Below are 20,865 nucleotides of genomic sequence, written 5' to 3'. Positions count from 1 at the left end.
CCAGGAATAGTGGCACACGGGCCCGGACACACTGGCTCACGGCCCAGGCCATAACAGGCCACAGCCCACGGAAATGGCCCGCGACACAGGCCCAAAACAGGGCACTCACGGACAGAACAGGCCAGGCACGGGCAGGGCTGGGGTGGCTGTTCTTGGGGTCTCGTGATGGCTCAGCGGGCTGAGGGAAGGTCGGTCAAGGCTGGGGGGGTCGTCCGAGTGGTTGAGAGTGGCGACGACGAAGGGTGAACGGCGGCGTAACAACCGTGGCAGCGGCAGTGTAGAGCTGGACAGAGAAGGGTGCGAAACTGGGGAGCGGAACCAGGGGTCTTCGGGGTTGTCCTCGTCGGTTCTGGCCTCCTTGGGCAGCTGCAAGTGGCGGGGAGACTTGGCAGGGGCGTGAGAGGGTCGGAGGTCGGCGGAGGAGGTCGGAACTAGCGGCGGCGGCAGTGGACTGAGGCGGAACAGCAGCAGCAGTGCTGACGGACCCGAAACAGGGGCCGCCGGGTTCTGCAGGGCTGTCCCACGGCTTCTGGGCTGTCCGCTGGTGGTACGAGGGGTTCAAGGCAGCTGTAGGGGCGTCGGTGTGGTGGTGGGTGGTCGTCGGTGGTCACTGGAAGTAGCAGCAGCAGCACAGAAGCCGCAGCAACAGAACCGGGCCCGAAACAGGGCAGGGCTGGCTGTTTGGACTTCGGGGTTGCTCCGGGGTTTCTGTGACGGCGTGCGACAGAGCTGAGGTGGTGGAGTTGCGTCGGAGTAGGAGGATGGAGGGCGTGGTGGTCGAAGTAGGCGGTGGTGGTGGCTGAGGACGCACAGGGAGGGTGGAACAGACAAAAAAATCGGCGCGGGAGCAGGGCCAGAACAGGGGAGCTGATCTTCAGGGCTGTTCCGAGGCTACTGCGGCAACGACAGCGGTGTTCGGAGATGGTGGTGGGGTCGCTGCAGTGGAGGAGGAGAGGGTGGTGTGAGGTGGTGGGTTGGCTTGCACGAAAAAGGAAGGAGCAATGGATGAGAGGGGCTGGTCGTCCACCAAGATGACAGAAGAAGAAGGGCGGTGGGAGAGAGAGAGAGAGAGAGAGAGAGAGAGAGAGAGAGAGCCTACCCTTTTTGACTTTGGGGCTAAAGATGGGATGAGGTGGATCCCATTTCATCAAATTCTTTGTCTTGACACCCATGAAAATCCTAAGGACATTTTTGTCATTTCAAAATTTGGCTGAGGGCAAAATGGTCATTTTGCAACTATGGGTAAATTGAACATCCGACAATCCGACAGAAGGTATTCTAGTCTAATCTCAGGTAGATTTGGTCACAACGAGGCTCGGGTACGAGAATTTCTAATTCTAATGCGTGACGACTAACCGATCGAAATCTAATCCAATTCAATCGACGATTCAGAAAATTCCAATCTCCGATACCTAATTCCTTGAAATCTAATTTTGAACAACAAACTGGAATTCATAGGCATTCCATAAACCGAATTCTACTATTAAACAGATGTCGAATTTCCAGGGCGTCACACCCAAAGGCCATTATCACTAGATATCGTTTTGCAAATTGATTCAGGCTATGAAATCAATTGACACATGGAAATGAGAGACATAGACAAAGACTCGCAAATGTACGTTGAAAACGTACGTGTACAAAGCATCATACAGTGAAACCAATCAATTAAGATAACCTTAAAAAAAGATTAGATCATAATGAAAAGTTCCCGAGTTTATCAAACAGCGAATGAAATTTAAATTGTGATATTCCTGACACAGGTCCAGCAGTGTTCTTGTGTACTGGCAAATGTACACTCACGTCACGTGTGTGCGAAAAATTGACATACAAAAATTTAAGCAAAATCACTTTGTCATGAAATATTCGTCTTATTGAATAACTGAAAGAAACTATACAAAATATGTGGAAATGGAAAATTATTTTAAGATTTAATGTCTTTTGAGGAAATTTGTTGTAATTGTGAGATAGAAGATATCCACATTTTAATATCGAAATGCTTGAGGGATATTCAATTACGCATTTGTCCAGGTACAAAAATGCTTGTCAACTAAGTAAGCAACGATGTTTTAGGGAAAAAAGAGCGGTTAAATCTTTTAAAAGGAAGAGGAATTCCTTACATTACACAGTTTGACATATTGCAACGGTGCTCTGCCGATCGCACATCTTATATTATGGTAGATGCGCAACCGAAATTAAAAAAAGAAGTAGAAAAAAAAAGTGGGATTTGCTTGCTAATCTTATCCCACACAAGTGGGTTTTACTGCTGAAGTTGGAGATTGCACAAATATGTTATTCGGTTTCAATCACGAAATGTATGGTTGGATAAAACTCTGTCACTATGATAGAATTATTTAAATATTAAACCGCGCATTTATTTAACAACTTAAATTTTTAGAACAGATGTCATTGGTGCACAAAATCCGGGATGGTATTAAAGTAGGAACTCCTGAATTCAAATCATTGCAAATCTCATTTACCTCCCCAATTAAATATTTCCACGCTTAGAAAAATTTTTAATGATGGTAAGAGAGGATAATCAATAGCAATTAAGGGTGTGCTTGTTAGCATTTCTGTTCTCGAGAATAATTTATTTTTAGAAATTTATTTTTTTTAGATTTGTATTCCCTGGATGAGTTTCCGAGTAGAATAACACATTTGGTAAATTGCAAAAAATTTCTATTCTAGACACAGAAAAAGAATAGAAATGTTTTTGGCACGACTATAAAAATTTTATTATGAATTTTTTTCATTTAATTATAGTGGAGACTTGACAATTCATGTTTGAATAAAATTAGACTTTTATAAGAACTTAAATGATCAAGATGTTCTAAGATGGCCTTAGAAAATCAAACGTAATAGATAGTAGTGGTGTCAAAAATGCCCAAGCTGGCCCGACCCGACCCCTTTTTGGGTTGGGTCGGGCCATGTTATGAGAAATGATTTCATGTAGTTTGTCTGTTCGGGTCGGGTTTTGGTTTTTTTTTTTTTCCTTTTTTTTGCACTTCTTCTTCATCTTCCCTTCTCACCATCAATCCCAAGAATTCTAAAAAATTTCCATAATTAGTCAAAAAATAATACTCAAAGATCCAATCCAAAAATGATAATATATAACTGCGCCCTCCTAGTCGATTCCCACTGCACCCACCTCCGATAAACAAAAAAATAGGACTTAATAAAACTCAAGTATTAATATAATTTACATATGTTGATTCAAAGCAATCAAATACGAATTTAAATGTTCTTCCATTCTTGTCAATTCGTTCATGTTGCATACAAATTTCTCATTGCGTCTTCTGTAAAATATTTCTGAGCATGTTGAAAGAAAATCTTAATGAAAGTAGAAATTAAAAAGAACTCAAATCGGTTATTTTGAATTTACCTTACATTATTTTGATGATAAGTATACTAAAGAAGCCAAAGATATAAATGGTAGAAAAAGGAGGCCTTGCCCAACACCCGACCACTTAGGTAGATGCAGGTTAGGTATCGGGTCGGGTTGAGAAACAGTGAACTTGTTTCTATAAAATGACCTTATTTCTCTTTTTGTTCTTGGGAAAAAAATTAATTTTTTTACTTTTTGTTTCTATTCCAAATCTATTCCCTGACTATTAATTTATTCCGGAGAATAGAACAATTAACAAATTGATTTATGTTCTTTTTTTGTTTCGAGGAACAAAATAACAATAGAAAAATAAAAATGTTACCAAACACACCCTAAAAGACTTATGATTACAATATGGAATGCGTGGAACAATTATAAATGTGTACATCGCTTTTCGAAGTTGGACTTATCCGCAATATGCCAGTTCAACCAAATTCACATAAACCTTTTGTTATGTGAAATTGGGGTTGTCATAATATGCCATTGCACATACTTGGTGTATGCTCGAAGAAAGGGAAGGAATAACTCCCTTCCACAATTTGTCTATCAGTAAGGTTTTAAGCAAAAGACTATTGGAATTCGAGATAAGTATGCTATCGTGACACTCGAGCCCTTACTCGTAGCCATTAAATGTGATTGCCCATTAGTCAATGTATATCATTAATATCCATCGTAAGAATCTCTTGGCCTTTGAAAATACTTAAAAGTGGCAAGTGAAAAACATGCATGCTGAACCAGCTTATCTTATGAGATAAAGATTGTAATTCTATCATTCATTACAATAGCGCAAGGCTTCGAGGAGAGAGATGTACACTATTTGAAAGAACATAATAGAAGTTTGGAAAATTTTCTCTTCTCCCAACTCTGTCTTTTAATTAGACATCGCCTCGATTTATACAGTTGAGGTTAATGGTAATACATACATTTTTTATGACCAGTATGTCTAGGACAAAGGATATTGCAGGTTGGTAAGAAATTTGACAAGACTGACAAAAGCTTGAAAAAACTCGGTACAAACTCAATAATACATTATAAGACAACCCGAACATTTTGGATAAGGACTTCCTTGCATGCATATGAGCGCTTATTTCGGGATCTTAGAGACCTTAATATGAAAACCACCTCGGAACTCCAACGCGGGAGTTCGAACAACTTCTCCTCCCTTTACCTTTACCCACCTGTGTGAAATAAATCTTCAAGCTAAGGAGGAGATTTAGGAAGATGCCGAATATAAGGAGGAAAAGTTAAGACATAATGTATCATGCGCCATAATAAGCAACTACTATATTATGTGCTGCTTCTTCATTTTGTGTAACTGTATACCCATCTTTTGTCACTTGGACAGGGATTAAGAAAGGGGAAATTACAAAAAAAAGTCCTAAACCTATTGCAATTGTGCCAATTCAATCCTAAACCTTTTTTCTTTGCCGATTTAGTCCTAAACATTTTGCAATTGTACCATTTCAGTCCATCCAGCGAATTTTGGCTGGCTAGCGACCTAATATTTTCATATTTTTTTGAATTTTTTTATGATTTATTTTATAGTTTTTTTTTTTGTTTTTTCTTTTTGTTTTTCTTTTCCTCCCAACTCACCGCCCCCCTCCCTAGCCCCAGCCCAGCCGGTTGCCATAATCCGGCGATTGGCCAAAGGGGCGTTCGGCCGACTCGCCCACGCCACGGGGGGTCGACCTCACCGTCGCTGGCCGAGGCGGTGACGGCAAGGTCGACCCCAGCCGTAGTAGGGCGAGTCGGCCGGCCGACCCTCCGGCCGCTCACCGGATTATGGCAATTGGCTGGGTGTGGGGGTTGGTTGGGGGAGGGGGGAGGAAAAGAAAAAAGAAAAATGAAAAATGAAAAATTATAAAAGAAATCATAAAAAAATTCAAAAAAAATATGAAAATATTAGGTCGTCGGTCGGCCAATGTCCATGTCGGCGCCAGCCGGTCAAAATTTGCTGGATGAACTGAAACGACACAATTGCAAAAGGTTTATAACTGAATTAACAAAAAAAAAAAGTTTAGGACTGAATTGGCGCAATTGCAATAGGTTTAAGACTTTTTTGGTAATTTTTCCGATTAAGAAACTTGTAAGGAATCTAATCTCAATTTTGAATGTAACGAAACATAAGATTGAAAATAGTAAAGATGTGATGACACCATGGTGCACATCAAGGCCATTTGTTTGTAATTTGAGCATAATGTCATTGTAGAGTTTACCTATATTTTGTCACCAGAACTTGGAGAAATACAGCATACAAAGCTTTGGTAAATTCAGCTCCAGCGCATGGCCTCCCACCCCCTCCAAAGGGTATATAATAATTCGCTGTCACTTTTTCGATATCCTCTTGCTGTTAATGTAGATGCAAATGGAGGAAAGAGACAAGAAAAGAAAAAACAAAAAGAAGAAGTTGTTTTAGATAAAAAATAATGAGTCAAATTCAAGCTGACACGCCAAATGTATTGGAGAAAGTGTGGCTAATAGGTAGGCCACAGACAATACTCTCTGAAAATATTTAGAATCATGTATATATCTCGGAATATTAAGGAATATACTTCTCTAGAAACACCTCCTTGCTAAACCTACAAAATAGTCAAAGCTCTCGTTTGAGCAAGTGTGCTTGGCTCCCATAATTGAATGTGTGCACATAAGTGTGCGTAAGACGTTCTCCTAACCGATATCATAAGAGAGCGCCTCTAATAGCAAGAGCGTGTCTTCTCTAAGTGAGCTTTGTGTCTTTCTCAACAAGCGGTATCAGAGCCACGCTTCGGGACCAACAAAGGTGTCTCATCTCGGTTATTACCTTATTAGCAAATCGATATTGTGAAATGGGGCATGTGTGAAGATCAACTGTTACCTTCCATCTCGAGGGATTAAAGACTAGGGGATCTACAAAAGCTTCGGGGTTCAGATGTAGCCCAGTTTGAACCATGATAATCGTCCAATCTTTAGGGATTATGTATCCTGTCAAACAAAGATAGAAATTCATACAGTTTCGTGTTCTGATGTTGCTGACTTAACGGGAGATATATAAGAGACTTTACCCTTGTAGTGAATGTCTTTAAGTGCTCTTCTAACAATGCCGGGCGAAATGCTTGCCAATCTGAATGATTCATTGATCACCTGTATATCATTTCAATAGTTCATTATATACAGTCTTTAGATATACAGAGAAAAGTTCCAACAAACGGAGAGGAAAGAAGGAATCTCCATGACTCACTCGCGTCGTGTAAGCCATCGATTTGTATTCTTCCCACGTAATTTCTTCTCTTCCCGAAATCCTTCGGTTGCGAAGCGCTTCCTCATTTTCCTTCTAATGAAATGGCGGTGAAAAGCTTTCTCATGAGAGGTCATCTTGGTTTGGTTGCAAGAAGTCCACCTCTGGCGGCCAATTGGTCACCAGAGGTCATCCTTTTGGCAACCGAAAATGAAACTTGGTAGCAAAATTTTGGTCTCTGATATATGTGGATGAACTTATTGAGAATCCATGGTAATTAACTAACTTACGATTAGTTCTTGAACCACTTGAGGGCTTTCTGAGATGAGCTTGATGGTCATGGCTAAACCGGTGGATACCGTTTCGAGGCTAGCGACCATAAGCGCAACCATCACGTAGGTAACCAAGTCACGCGTGAGAAGCGTCTGAGTTTTCATGTCCTCCAGGAGATGGTCAAGGAAGTCTCTCTTGCGTGTTACCGGTGACGCCATTCTTTCAGCGATCTCCCGCTCAATGGTGTTCATTAGCTTCTTTTGACTCTGTCATTCAAATAGGCCATGAGAAGTTCAGAGCAGGAGGAATAGTTCGTGCGGAAACCAGGTTCATGTCAGCACGGTGTATGCAAGCCGATAGATCATGTTGAATTAATGCATATCAGACCCAGAGAAGGATGGCAAATAGAATCAGAAGATTTTCACCCTTGAACTCTTGTGAAAGGTCGTGCCGGGAATGTTTATTGGGAGAGACATGAGACCTTGATAGAGTCTGCGGATGTCCTCCGCTAGATTTTCCCCTGATCTCTCGGCATCGTAGCTAAATAAACATTTTGCAGTCAAATTGAACACCATCTGCCAAATCCAAAGGCCATCGATGTTTTAGCCTAGGAGACGGTTGTAACCATATCGATCAAATAATTGAAAATCTATCAAAATAACATCAGATTCTTACCGCTGCACAATCACGTTTCACCTCAATGAATTCTCGAGTTGACCAAGCATCCAAGGCTTTCTCAACTATGGCTTGAAATTGAGGAAGGAGCTCATCTCTGAGTCTCTCGGGACCAAAGTGATTCCGGACGACATTAGTAACGTGTTTGTGTATGTACCCAGTTGCATTCGTCTTAACTTCTAAGCCGGTAGTAGTATCGTGACCTAGGAGCTTAGCAAACGCATCTAAGTACCACATCTCGACCAATTTCCCTTCTTTGCGAAGAACGAATCTATTGAACTCGGGATCTGCCGATACCACCGCCGGTCAGCCCACCAAGTTCGTTTTGAACAACGTCCCATACCTAAAAGAGAAAAACAAAACACCAACAGAGTTCAGACCCAGAACCACAAGCATGCACCTCCATCATCACCATGCAGTCTGCTACAGTCTGCCATACCTATTAGTTCTCTTCTTGAGGAAAGGAGGTATGTCGATGGACTTGGCGGGGATGAAGAACGCAATGGTCTCTCCTATGAATGGAAACCCCATGGAACCAGGAGGAAGCCTTCCCCTACTGGAATGGACTCTCCATTTGTACTTCCAGTGGGAAACTGCAATTACAGCAAGAGCCAAAAGGCCTATGACAATCTCCAATGTTGGAATGAACCACATCTTCCACTCACAGCTAAATGTCGATTTGTTTGGTGGGGTTTCCCCTTAATATCTCAAGAAGAAATTAAGTGGCAATGGAAATCTGTGATCTATCTTAGATAAAGGGGCTTTACGCAGCTGGGTGTCGCCATATTTATAGGATGGGGGGACCAGCGATCAACGACAAGAACGTCCATCTTGTTCTCACTTCGCGTTCATCATTCTCGCTTTTGACGTTCTCCATTCCAGCTCCTTCTCTCTCTCTCTCTCTCTCTCTCTCTCTCTCTCTCTCTCTCTCTCCCAAATAATACAAAATGCATTTCCTTCCTTTCCTGAATTTCATCGCCCAAAATGAATCTTTTTAGGACGAAAATACGGCAAAAAGACAATCACAAATTATGTTCACCTCGTGATACCCATGCCGCCTAATTTTTTTTTTTTGGGCATCACCGAAATCCCGAACTTATATCGGTGCGGCAAAAGTATCGAACTTATATGTTTATGTTAGGAGTGAGCATGATTTTAGAGTAGAATCTCGAACTTGAAACCGAACTTGTCACATTCCAAGTTTCAGTGTATGCAGAGTAGGTTCAAGTTTTCGGGTAGGTGAAACTTGGAACCTCCTTCAACATGGTGTGAGAGCCATATTATAACGGTCTAGGCCCACCACGCTTCCGCTGCGCCACTTGCAAGATATTGTCCGCTTTAGACATACAGTCCTCATGGTTTTGTTTTTCCGAGGGTTGCCCATACAACTCTCAGAAAACGCATCTTGCAAGTTTAGAAGGACCCAATACATATAAGCCATCCCAAGACCTTCTCTCTAAGCAATGTGGGACAAAGAGTCATGCACACCCCCTCTCTTTGGGGATGTTACATACTCCCCCCCATAGCGGCATAGCGTTCTGGCTGTGCCCTCGGCAGCACCAGCGAGCGCCCATTGCGGTCCACACATGCTGTCGAGAGTTGGCTCTGATACCAACCGTAACGTTCTAGGCCCACCACGCTTCCACCGTGCCACTTGCAAGATATTGTCCGCTTTGGACACACAGTCCTCACGGTTTTGTTCTTACAAGGGCCGCCCATACAACCCTCGGAAAAAGCTTCTTACAAGTTTAGGAGGATCCAACACATACAAACCATCCCAAGACCTTCTTCCTAAGCAATGTGAGACAAAGAGTCATGCACACCCCCTTTCTTTGGGGATGTTACATATCTTAAACGGGGATGTCATGCCCCGCACCCATCGGGCACGTCGACATCCCTTCTCGGTCGTTAAGTTGTGACGTCCCGGGACGTGTCACCGACCCATTTAAAATTTTATCTTTCAATTAAGCGCATGCGGAACGTGTTACTTCCCCAAACACTATTAAAAGCGATAATAGGGATAGCCAAATCAATCAACATCTGCAAAACAATACTTTTATTTATTTATCTTGTTAATCCTGGGAAATACGTATATACAAGCCCTACGTCAAGGCCACTTCCTACAATCATCAAAAGATACCAGATCAAGGTTGGGGTTAATACTACTCCATACTACAAAAAAAGGAACTGACGTTCATGTCCACCTCCGAACAAGCTCTTCATCGCTAGGGTCCTAAAAAATGGTTAACGACAACGAGTGTGATATAATCTAGATAGGATATGATAAAAAAATCATAGGATTTTGTCTTATCCTATTTATTATTTGGTGAACTACGGATATAATGTCGGATACTTAGAGGCAAGGCACAATTGATGTCGAATGAAATTATTCAATGACGAGTTCTGATGAGTGAGTTATTTTTTACCGGAGGTTTATGCCATATAAATTCAGGCACAACATCGATTGAGTAGGTCCATTATCAAGGGTCTTGGTTTGGAGTCGTATACTTTGAAAATGACCCGTTGGCCTTGTTCACTGTCTTATCGAGTAAGTAAACAAGTGTTGAAGAATGGAATTTATCAGTCTCTTTTCACAAGATGAAGATGCACTTATGCAAGTCGTCCAAGAGAGCTCTCTTGAAAGTCGATAATAAACCTTGATTTATTCATTGCATGTCGAGACCCTTTTTAAATGTTGAAAAGGTTCAAGCGATGAAAGAACGAGGGACACGATCTCATATCACACCAAAGTCTCAATTAGAGAACAAGGTCATGGAGATATCCGATTTTGCCTCCGGAGACCCAAGCATGGCGCCGCCGGAGAGGCATCCACATTGATGGTCATCGCCATCGAAGAGGCAGCCCCCCGTTGGAGAGGCGGCTCGGCACGACGGAGGGAGAAGAGGTTGTGGTTGTGGAAAAACTTGGTTCTTCTCATGTTTTATTTCTTGATAAATTTTGCCCAAGTCTATCACACCTCCTCTCCTAGGATATTTTTATCCTGAATATATCCCATTTATCTAATCATGAAGATCTATCAAATAAAAGATAGGATATATCCTATCATGATGACCAAATGCAGCCTTAGAGAGTTACTTCATGCCTTATTAAGAAAGAAAGCATGGATAACAAATTCTAGATATTAATTTTTGTATTCGCCTTTATACCCTTTTCATGTCACAAAATAGAATAAAAAATATGGGCAAAACCGATACGTCCTTGATATGGGCATTTTTATTAGTGTGAAGTAACACCTGCTAATAAGGAAGGATATCATTGACAGCTTTTGATCTGGTATGGGTTACAATTATGGAAGGATATCATTGGTTATCAATTTCCAAGTATATATACGTGAAAGATTTTAAATACACGTAATATTTTTGTGGATTGGCAATCAATTCAAAGGGATGATACTTTCAATAGATGAATAACTCTATTTGTGGAAGCCTAAATTTTAGTGTTTGGGCCACCAAATCTACGGGAACTCTGATTGATTCACCCCAATGGTAATTGATCTTTTCTACAACGGCTGGCTTGGAGGTTGATCCTCTTGAAAATTGTCCAAAGGGAAGTTTCAACGCTGAGGAGTATAAAAGGAAATCAAGACGTCAACAGAAGAGAAGCGATCAAAAGCTCAAAAATCCAAATTTAGAGAGCTTTACATTTTACATTTGCTTTTTGTGAGATTCACATTGTAATCTTTCGAGAAGTGTAGCAGTGTTATAGGTTGTGCTTAGGTGTCAGATAGTGAGATCTATCAACTCGGATAGAAGCAACACTAGCTTCGGAGAGACATATTTGAGTATAAGCAGCACATTCTATTGTAACTTCAAGAAAATGTTTAGTGGAATCAAGCCACTAGGCTGTTACCGTAGGAGAGTGGATATAGGCTCACACCAAACCGAACCACTATAAAGCTCTATGTGCAAGGTTTTCTACCTATCTATTCATATTTACTTATTATTAATAGAAATTTTTGCACTGCTAAATATTACCATAACACTGAACCTATTCACACTCTATTTTACTCGGCCATGCTCATATTCAACTTGACCTTTCTAATTCCGCATTTACTCGTCAAGTTTCTATAAAATCACTTATTCACCACTCTCTAAGTGCTTATGCTAACCAATATCAGGGCGTCTTCTAAATATCGGGTCATTGGGAGGGCATCTTTGCACTCACCGAAGCAATCGCATTGTTTTCTCCAAGGATGGCCTTTTTAGATTTGTTTTATTTAGATCGTCGGTCCATCTGTCATCAGAAAGTGAAAGCAGGTTTATCCCTGAAAGCCTTAAGAAGGTGCAATCATCCTACTTGTCATATATCAATGGCATTGAAGTTGAATAGATAGATTCAAACACCGGCAACATGGCCAGCTCGGCCCGATCTATGGTAATTCGGTCTTCTCAAGTCGTCTGACTCTATATATCTTCCAACTCATTGAAACACATTACATTTTCCATGACAAATTGATACTAGCGAAGCCTCATGCATTAATTGTCACTTTTTTCTTGTTTGTAGCATGGCTCTATTATTCAACTTAATTAATACTCCATTTGTTTCGCAAAAAAACGAACAAGTTAAACAACATATTCTAAAAATATAGCTGCATGTATCACTTGAAGTTAGTCAATGAAAAATATTCACATTATCGATAAGGAGTTTATGTCTAAACATTTTTTGTGGACGATGAAAATTTTTTCGTTCATTTTATTTTTGCAAGCGATATAAAGTGATCATTTTTGAGAAAATGTTTCTCAAATTCTTTATTTTCTGCAAGACAAATGCACTCTAATTGGACTATTGGAGTCCCGAAATTTCTCACAAGAAAAATTGTTTTCATTCAAAATAATAAAGTTGACACTGCAACCGATGCATACAACTCGCTTGCGAAATAGAGACAAAGAAAAAATATTCGCGAGTTCTTGCTAAAAATTAAAACTCTTCAGGGAAATCTATATCTATATTACATAAGAAGCAAAACTTCGAATTTTGGTGTCCCTCCCAAATTTACAATTATATCCTCACATCTACAATTAACTTACGAAGTTAGTGAAGTAGTCGAGGAGTGATATGGCCTTTTACCAATTCGTTGCCATAACTTGTTTTTTTTTCTTTGGTCGAAGTTGTCATAAATATAACTTACGAAGTTTCCATCTATAAAGATCAATCCGATGGGGATCTGACTAAATTGGAAAGAGGGGCGGAAAAATATCAAGCGACCGTGGCACAACGGATGACAGCAAGACATGGTGGCTACGCTAGTTCTTATTATTGAACAAAATATCTCTCATTAATTTCCTACAAATTTTTGTTATCCAATCTAGTTGCGAGAATTTCATCCTAGGTTTCTTTGGGTATATGCTGGTTTATTTGGCCCGACGCAGGATGATACATTTTGTATCGGAACCGTGCTCTCATCGGAGCAACCAAAAACACCTTTAGATTCAAGAGATAGCGTGGATCTCTCATCTTGTCAAACTACAATGCCCAAGAAATTTGACATACAATTGCAATTTACTTGAAGTAGTTAGCATGATTTTGGTTTTGACAAAGAGTTGAGGTTGATACTAAGGACGGATTTGCTCTTGTATAGAGCCGCGATACATTGGAATCATTGTGATCATTTACCGAATATTTCAAACGAAATGATGAGTACGTAGAGTTGGGACTGCGAACATTGTAAATTAGCGTGCAGATTATGTTGTAGTTGAAGAAGCCTCCCGGTCCAAATACAGAGAACGTTCGACCGTTGACCTGAGCGCATCATTTTATGTTTTTTAATGTTTTGTTTGTTTATAATTCCAAGAATTGTGATTGCTGTCGACCGTTACCATCCCACTGAGCTTCATACTGAACGATACGCCTATAAATTCACGTCTATTTCAATTTTCCGTTTATTTTCGTTGCCTTTTTTTTTTTTTTAAAAGAAGCTGAACTTATTGTGACAGGTCTTCTCGTTGACCTTGATAAGCGGCATTGTAAATCAAAGCCCTTCAACACTTGTCCTAGTCACCACAACAAGAAGGGAAAATGACAGAAGCAATATCACTCATGAACTTTAATTTTGTTTAATTGACTATATGAAAATATTTAATGTTGTCCTTTTATTAATTCAAGTTCAAAGGCATTGAACAATTTAATATACTTTAGGGACTATAATATAAACAAAAAGTTTAGGGGCCATATTGAATAAATTAAAAGTTCAAGGACAACATTGCATATTAGAATAAAGTTCAATGACCATATTGAACAAGTTAAAATTCAAGAACCACATCGCTCCATGCGACAAAGTTGAAGAATCATTTTAGGGGGAAATTACCAAAAAAGTCCTAAACCTATTGTATTTGTGTCAAATTAGTCCTAATTTTTTTTTGTCAATTCAGTCCTAAACTTTTTGTAATTGTGTCAATTTAGTCCTAAACTTTTTTTTGGCCAATTCAATCCTAAACCTTTTGTAATTGGGTCAATTCAATCCATTATGCCAATTTTGGTCGGCCGACACCGACATGGTTGCCAGCGGTCTGTCAACATTAGGGGTGTGCCTGGTCCGGATCGGTCCGGTCTCGGCATGAAACCGAGGATAGAACCGTAGTCCCGGTCCCGGCCCAGTGGGACCGCTAACTATTGAAAATCTAGTCAACTTAATAAACTATGCCGTGGTAAAAACATAGCGACTCGCTATGACTTTTATGATCGACGAACTTGATCAAAATGTTCGAATTCAATACCAAATCCAGCCATTACATGATAAAAACATCACCAACCGCACTCAAAAAAGCCTACAGAGAGAAAAGATGACTAAAAACAAGATGGAAAATAAGACTAAAAAGAGAGTCTTGAGGAGGAGAGTGCGACCTTGCAAGGTTGGGAAAAAAATGGGTAGTGGACTTTTATTATTCTGTTTTGTTTTCAAATTTTTTTTTTGCAATTGTATATATTTATATATAAATAATTATATATTATTGGCGGTCCGGTTTGGGCCGGGCCGGTCCGATCCCAATACAAGAAACCCGAGGACCGGATCGCCCGATCACTGGTCCCATTTATTGGGACCGGGGACCGGACCATCCACCTCAAGGACCGGACCAACTTGGCCGGTGCAGGCCGATCTCGGGCTGGTCCGGGCCGGTCCGGTCCAGTTTATACACCCCTAGTCAACATAGTATTTTAATAATATTTTTAAATATTGTAACTTTTTTTTTATTTTCTTTATTTTCTTCTCCTTCCTCTATCTTGCGACGGTGAAGAATGAAGTCGACGATGATGACGAATAATCTCGCTTGAACTATTTCATCTCATGACCGAGAAGCTGACACGAAATGTCCCTCCCCTCTCCTCCATCACCTTCATCGTCATCGTACTCCCATCTTTCCCTCATGGCGGCTTGTTCATCCTCGAGCATCTAATACCGGCAAACAGGGCAAGTCTCGAGCCTTGTCGGTGGCTAGGGGGCAACCTTTGCCTAAGGCCGGTGAGGCCAGCCGTCGCCTCTAACAATGGCCTGAGGAAGAAGAAGAAGAAGAAGAAGAAGAGGGGAGAGAGAAAAAAAAAAAAAAAATTGAAAAATAAAAAAATTATTAAAATATTATATGATCGGACGAACGATCTCAGCCGGCCTTCACGTCAGCGTCGAAAGCATTAAAATACCTAATTTAGTACTTTTCCCTCATTTGTATCCCTACCCCCAGAAGCATTAAAATATTTGATTTGATTATGAAAATTAGGGACATACCATCGCAAGCATGTATGCATTCGGGCTTTGAATTTGACCAATCGTTCCTTTCCCATGCCTGCAGTTAGCTATTTAATAAACCATGATGTCAGTTCAGCCTTGGCACAGAAAGCTAAGTCCATTGACCATCACTAATGAGCAGTTTAGGGAAATATCATAATCACCGTCGATCTACTAGACTTTTACCTAATCACTAGAAATCGCCGGAATTCACGGTTTACATACACCCATAAGATTGCGTAGAATCAATAATAGCTCGTCACATGGATCTTTTAGGTTGAAGTAATAATGATCTGTTTCTTAATCACGCTGATCGAGTGGTTTGACATTGAACGATCGTAAGATTTAAATAAATCTTTTCCCACTTGAATATCGTTGCCACCTAATAGCAAAGTCAAATGGCAAGAGCAGCTCAACCTCCGCTGGTTTCATCATATAATTCCAAGAGTTTGCTATTGGTCTTCATCGTGTTTAACCTCAATGTCTTATCCCGGCCGCCACCAAACATTTAGCTTTTATTGATGATGTGGTCGAAGCATTTACAAAATTGACTGAATACATAAAAATATAAAATCAGTAGCGGAGCGGTGGACATTAGTACCCGAAAAATTCGAATAAACTACATAAAAAGAAAATCAAGTTCAATTCCTCTTTCCTCCGCAACAAAATATCTTTCGCTGAAAGTAACACTTCAGTTTTTAAGTTAAAGAAGGTAGATTATGTGACAACTACGCATGCGTAATATCACATGAGAGCAGCAAATCAACTACTTGAATTTTAATAAGACTGCACAAACGCAAGCCCTAACAAATTTAATCGACCACAAAACTTGTAAAATACAAACTTCACAGCCGGACCAGACGACAAGCTATGTCGGAATTCAAACGATGACAAGAAACATAAAAACATTAAGATATTACGTAGGAATTCAAGAGACGACGTAACATCCAAGATAAAGATACACCCTATAATTTAATTGATAATGCGGATCTGAATACTACTTCTAAGAAGCACGCCATAGATTAATTTGGCATCCCTACCAACCAGCGTTTCTATATTATCCACCATGAGGAAGTGCTCTCGGGGCCGGTCCGGGAGCAGCATGTCACTAAGATCTAGGTCGAGAAAGGGTTATCGCACCGTGTGCTGCACCTCTTTCAGGCTTGGTTTCTCAATGACCATGGCGTGCTATGTGGTCCGCTACGGAGACATGAGGGACCGCTTAATCCGTGCCCTTACGTCCCCTCTTGGGATCCCATGGATTTGGCTATGCCGGATGGGGAGGTAGTGGACTCCGAGTCCAACATGGAGTCAAAGCCCTCTTTTGGTAAGGGTTCTAGGGCTTAGGCGTGACAGCCCTCTTTTTGGAGCCCCGTGGATGTCAAGACAAGGAAGATGTAGGATTTTGGAGTAGATGAGAGTTTAACCTTATCCCGATACTCGAGCCCTTACTCTTAGTCATTAAATGTGATTGCCCATTAGTCAATGTATTTGATTAATATCCATCTTAAGAATCTCTTGGCCTTTGAAAATACTTAAAAGTGGCAAGTGAAAAACATGCATGCTGAACCAGCTTATCTTATGAGATAAAGATTGTAATTCTATCATTCATTACAATATCTCAAGGCTTAGAGGAGAGAGATGTACACTATTTGAAAGAACATAACAGAAGTCTGGAAAAAATTTTCTTCTCCCAACTGTCTTTTAATTAGACATCGCCTCGACTTATACAGTTGAGGTTAATGGTAATACATACATTTTTTATGACCAGTATGTCTAGGACAATGCATATTGCAGGTTGGTAAGAAATTTGACAAGACTGACAAAAGCTTGAAAAAAAACTCGGTACAAACTCAATAATACATTACAAGACAACCCGACCATTTCGGATAAGGACTTCCTTGCATGCATGTGAGCGCTTATTTCGGGATCGTAGAGACCTTAACATGAAAACCACCTCGGAACTCCAACGCGGGAGTCCGAACAACTTCTCCTCCCTTTACCTTTACCCACCTGTGCGAAATAAATCATTAAGCTAAGGAGGAAATTTAGGAAGATGCCGAATTTAAGGAGGAAAAATTAAGACATAATGCATCACGCGCCATAATAAGCAACTACTATATCATGTGCTGGTTTTTCATTTTGCGTAACTACATACCCACCTTTTGTCACTTGGATAGGGATTAAGAAACTTGTAAGGAATCTAATCTCGATTTTGCATGTAAAGAAACAAAAGATCGAAAATAGTAAATATGTGATGACACCATGGTGCACATCAAGGCCATTGTTTGTAATTTCAGCATAATGTCATTGTAGAGTTTACCTATATTTTGTCACCAGAACTTGGAGAAATACAGCATACAAAGCTTTGGTAAATTCAGCTCCAGCGCATGGCCTCCCACCCCCTCCAAAGGGTATATAATAATTCGCTGTCACTTTTTCGATATCCTCTTGCTGTTTATGTAGATGCAAATGGAGGAAAGAGACAAGAAAAGAGAAAAAAAGAAGAAGTTGTCTTAGACAAAAAATAATGAGTCAAATTCAAGCTGACACGCCAAATGTATTGGAGAAAGTGTGGCTAATAGGTAGGCCACATACAATACTCTCTGAAAATATTTAGAATCATGTATATATCTCGGAATATTAAGGAATATACTTCTCTAGAAACACCTACTTGCTAAGCCTACAAAATAGTCAAAGCTCTCGTTTGAGCAAGTGTGCTTGGCTCCCATAATTGAATGTGTGCACATAAGTGTGCGTAAGACGTTCTCCTAACCGATATCATAAGAGAGCGCCTCTAATAGCAAGAGCGTGTCTTCTCTAAGTGAGCTTTGTGTCTTTCTCAACAAGTGGTATCAGAGCCACGCTTCGGGACCAACAAAGGTGTCTCATCTCGGTTATTACCTTATTAGCAAATCGATATTGTGAAATGGGGCATGTGTGAAGATCAACTGTTACCTTCCATCTCGAGGGATTAAAGTCTAGGGGATCTACAAAAGCTTCGGGGTTTAGATGTAGCCCGGTTTGAACCATGATAATTGTCCAATCTTTAGGGATTATGTATCCTGTCAAACAAAGATAGAAATTCATACAGTTTCGTGTTCTGATGTTGCTGACTTAATGGGAGATATATAAGAGACTTTACCCTTATAGTGAATGTCTTTAAGTGCTCTTCTAACAATGCCGGGCGAAATGCTTGCCAATCTGAATGATTCATTGATCACCTGTATATCATTTCAATAGTTCATTATATACAGTCTTTAGATATACAGAGAAAATTTCCAACAAACGGAGAGGAAAGAAGGAATCTCCATGACTCACTCGCGTCGTGTAAGCCATCGATTTGTATTCTTCCCACGTAATTTCTTTTCTTCCCGAAATCCTTCGGTTGCGAAGCGCTTCCTCATTTTCCTTCTAATGAAATGGCGGTGAAAAGCTTTCTCATGAGATGTCATCTTGGTTTGGTTGCAAGAAGTCCACCTCTGGCGGCCAATTGGTCACCAGAGGTCATCCTTTTGGCAACCGAAGATGAAACTTGGTAGCAAAATTTTGGTCTCTGATATATGTGGATGAACTTATTGAGAATCCATGGTAATTAACTGACTTACGATTAGTTCTTGAACCACTTGAGGGCTTTCTGAGATGAGCTTGATGGTCATGGCTAAACCGGTGGATACCGTTTCGAGGCTAGCGACCATAAGCGCAACCATCACGTAGGTAACCAAGTCACGCGTGAGAAGCGTCTGAGTTTTCATGTCCTCCAGGAGATGGTCAAGGAAGTCTCTCTTGCGTGTTACCGGTGACGCCATTCTTTCAGCGATCTCCCGCTCAATGGTGTTCATTAGCTTCTTTTGACTCTGTCATTCAAATAGGCCATGCGAAGTTCAGAGCAGGAGGAATAGTTCGTGCGGAAACCAGGTTCATGTCAGCACGGTGTATGCAAGCCGATAGATCATGTTGAATTAATGCATATCAGACCCAGAGAAGGATGGCAAATAGAATCAGAAGATTTTCACCTTTGAACTCTTGTGAAAGGTCGTGCCGGGAATGTTTATTGGGAGAGACATGAGACCTTGATAGAGTCTGCGGATGTCCTCCGCTAGATTTTCCCCTGATCTCTCGGCATCGTAGCTAAATAAACATTTTGCAGTCAAATTGAACACCATCTGCCAAATCCAAGGCCATCGATGTTTTAGCCTAGGAGACGGTTGTAACCATATCGATCAAATAATTGAAAATCTATCAAAATAACATCAGATTCTTACCGCTGCACAATCACGTTTCACCTCAATGAATTCTCGAGTTGACCAAGCATCCAAGGCTTTCTCAACTATGGCTTGAAATTGAGGAAGGAGCTCATCTCTGAGTCTCTCGGGACCAAAGTGATTCCGGACGACATTAGTAACGTGTTTGTGTATGTACCCAGTTGCATTCGTCTTAACTTCTAAGCCGGTAGTAGTATCGTGACCTAGGAGCTTAGCAAACGCATCTAAGTACCACATCTCGACCAATTTCCCTTCTTCGCGAAGAATGAATCTATTGAACTCGGGATCTGCTGATACCACCGCCGGTCGGCCCACCAAGTTCGTTTTGAACAACGTCCCATACCTAAAAGAGAAAAACAAAACACCAACAGAGTCAAGACCCAAAACCACACGCATGCACCTCCATCATCACCAAGCAGTCTGCTACAGTCTGCCATACCTTTTAGTTCTCTTCTTGAGGAAAGGAGGTATGTCGATGGACTTGGTGGGGATGAAGAACTCAATGGTCTCTCCTATGAATGGAAACCCCATTGAACCAGGAGGAAGCCTTCCCCTACTGGAATGGATTCTCCATTTGTACTTCCAGTGGGAAACTGCAATTACAGCAAGAGCCACAAAGCCCATCACGATCTCCAATATTGGAATAGACCACATCTTCTACTCGAAAGTAAAACAAGACGATTTGGTTGGCGGGGTTTCCCCTTAATATCTCAAGAAGAAATTAAGTGGGAATGGAAATCTGTGATCTACCTTAGATAAAGGGGCTTTACGCAACTGGGTGTTGCCATATTTATAGGATGGGGGGGAGCAGCGATCAACGACAAGAACGTCCATCTTGTTCTCACTTCGTGTTCATCTTTCTCGCTTTTGACGTTCCCCATTCCAGCTCTCTCTCTCTCTCTCTCTCTCTCCAAATAATACAAAATACATTTCCTTCCTTTCCTGAATTTCATCGCCCAAAATGAATCTTTATAGGACGAAAATACGGCAAAAAGACAATCACAAATTATGTTCACCTCGTGATACCCATGCCGCCTAATTAAAATTATAAAAGTGCATTCAAGTCGTAAAACTTGTGAAATTGGTGCAATCGAATCCTTCCTTTAACTTCTTCAATTTGGATTAACAGAAAATATTGACCTTTTTAAGTATTCTACATCTCCTACGTGGTAACGGCGTGGCTAAGAAATTCAAATGTTAATACAAATTCGATTTAAAATAACTCTGCGGATAAGCTAAAAAATAAAACAAAACACTAAAAATGAGGAAAGTTATCATTAATGGACTCGCTATACAAGGAGAGCCCCACCTGCTCAAC

General features: G+C 40.7%; 1 protein-coding gene and 1 pseudogene across 1 annotated transcript; both read right to left on the bottom strand.

Moving 5' to 3' along the window:
- Positions 1-4,466: 4,466 nt before the first annotated feature.
- LOC115733720 lies at positions 4,467-8,198 on the bottom strand (annotated as a pseudogene).
- A 9,003-nt stretch (positions 8,199-17,201) lies between these two features.
- On the bottom strand, positions 17,202-20,201 carry LOC115753049 (cucurbitadienol 11-hydroxylase-like). The gene is made up of 9 exons (XM_048278951.1): positions 19,987-20,201; positions 19,548-19,890; positions 19,299-19,448; positions 18,891-19,139; positions 18,604-18,696; positions 18,428-18,506; positions 18,241-18,347; positions 17,606-17,736; positions 17,202-17,295 (listed from the first exon to the last, which is right to left on the bottom strand). The coding sequence occupies exons 1-9, from the start codon at positions 20,199-20,201 to the stop codon at positions 17,202-17,204; spliced, it is 1,461 nt and encodes a 486-aa protein (XP_048134908.1).
- Between the last annotated feature and the right edge of the window lie 664 nt (positions 20,202-20,865).

The sequence above is a fragment of the Rhodamnia argentea genome, chromosome 5 (genome assembly GCF_020921035.1).
Source record: "Rhodamnia argentea isolate NSW1041297 chromosome 5, ASM2092103v1, whole genome shotgun sequence".
Taxonomy (NCBI): domain Eukaryota; kingdom Viridiplantae; phylum Streptophyta; class Magnoliopsida; order Myrtales; family Myrtaceae; genus Rhodamnia; species Rhodamnia argentea.
This window is presented reverse-complemented; position numbering and strand designations above follow the sequence as displayed.

Coding starts and splice junctions, on each gene's coding strand:
- LOC115753049 (XM_048278951.1), bottom strand. CDS start 20,201: ATGTGGTCTATTCCAATATTGGAGATCGTGATGGGCTTTGTGGCTCTT. Junction 18,697..18,890: donor AAGTGGTTCAAGAACTAATC/GTAAGTCAGTTA, acceptor CCATTTCATTAG/AAGGAAAATGAGGAAGCGCT. Junction 17,296..17,605: donor GTTCTGGTGACAAAATATAG/GTAAACTCTACA, acceptor TATTTCGCACAG/GTGGGTAAAGGTAAAGGGAG.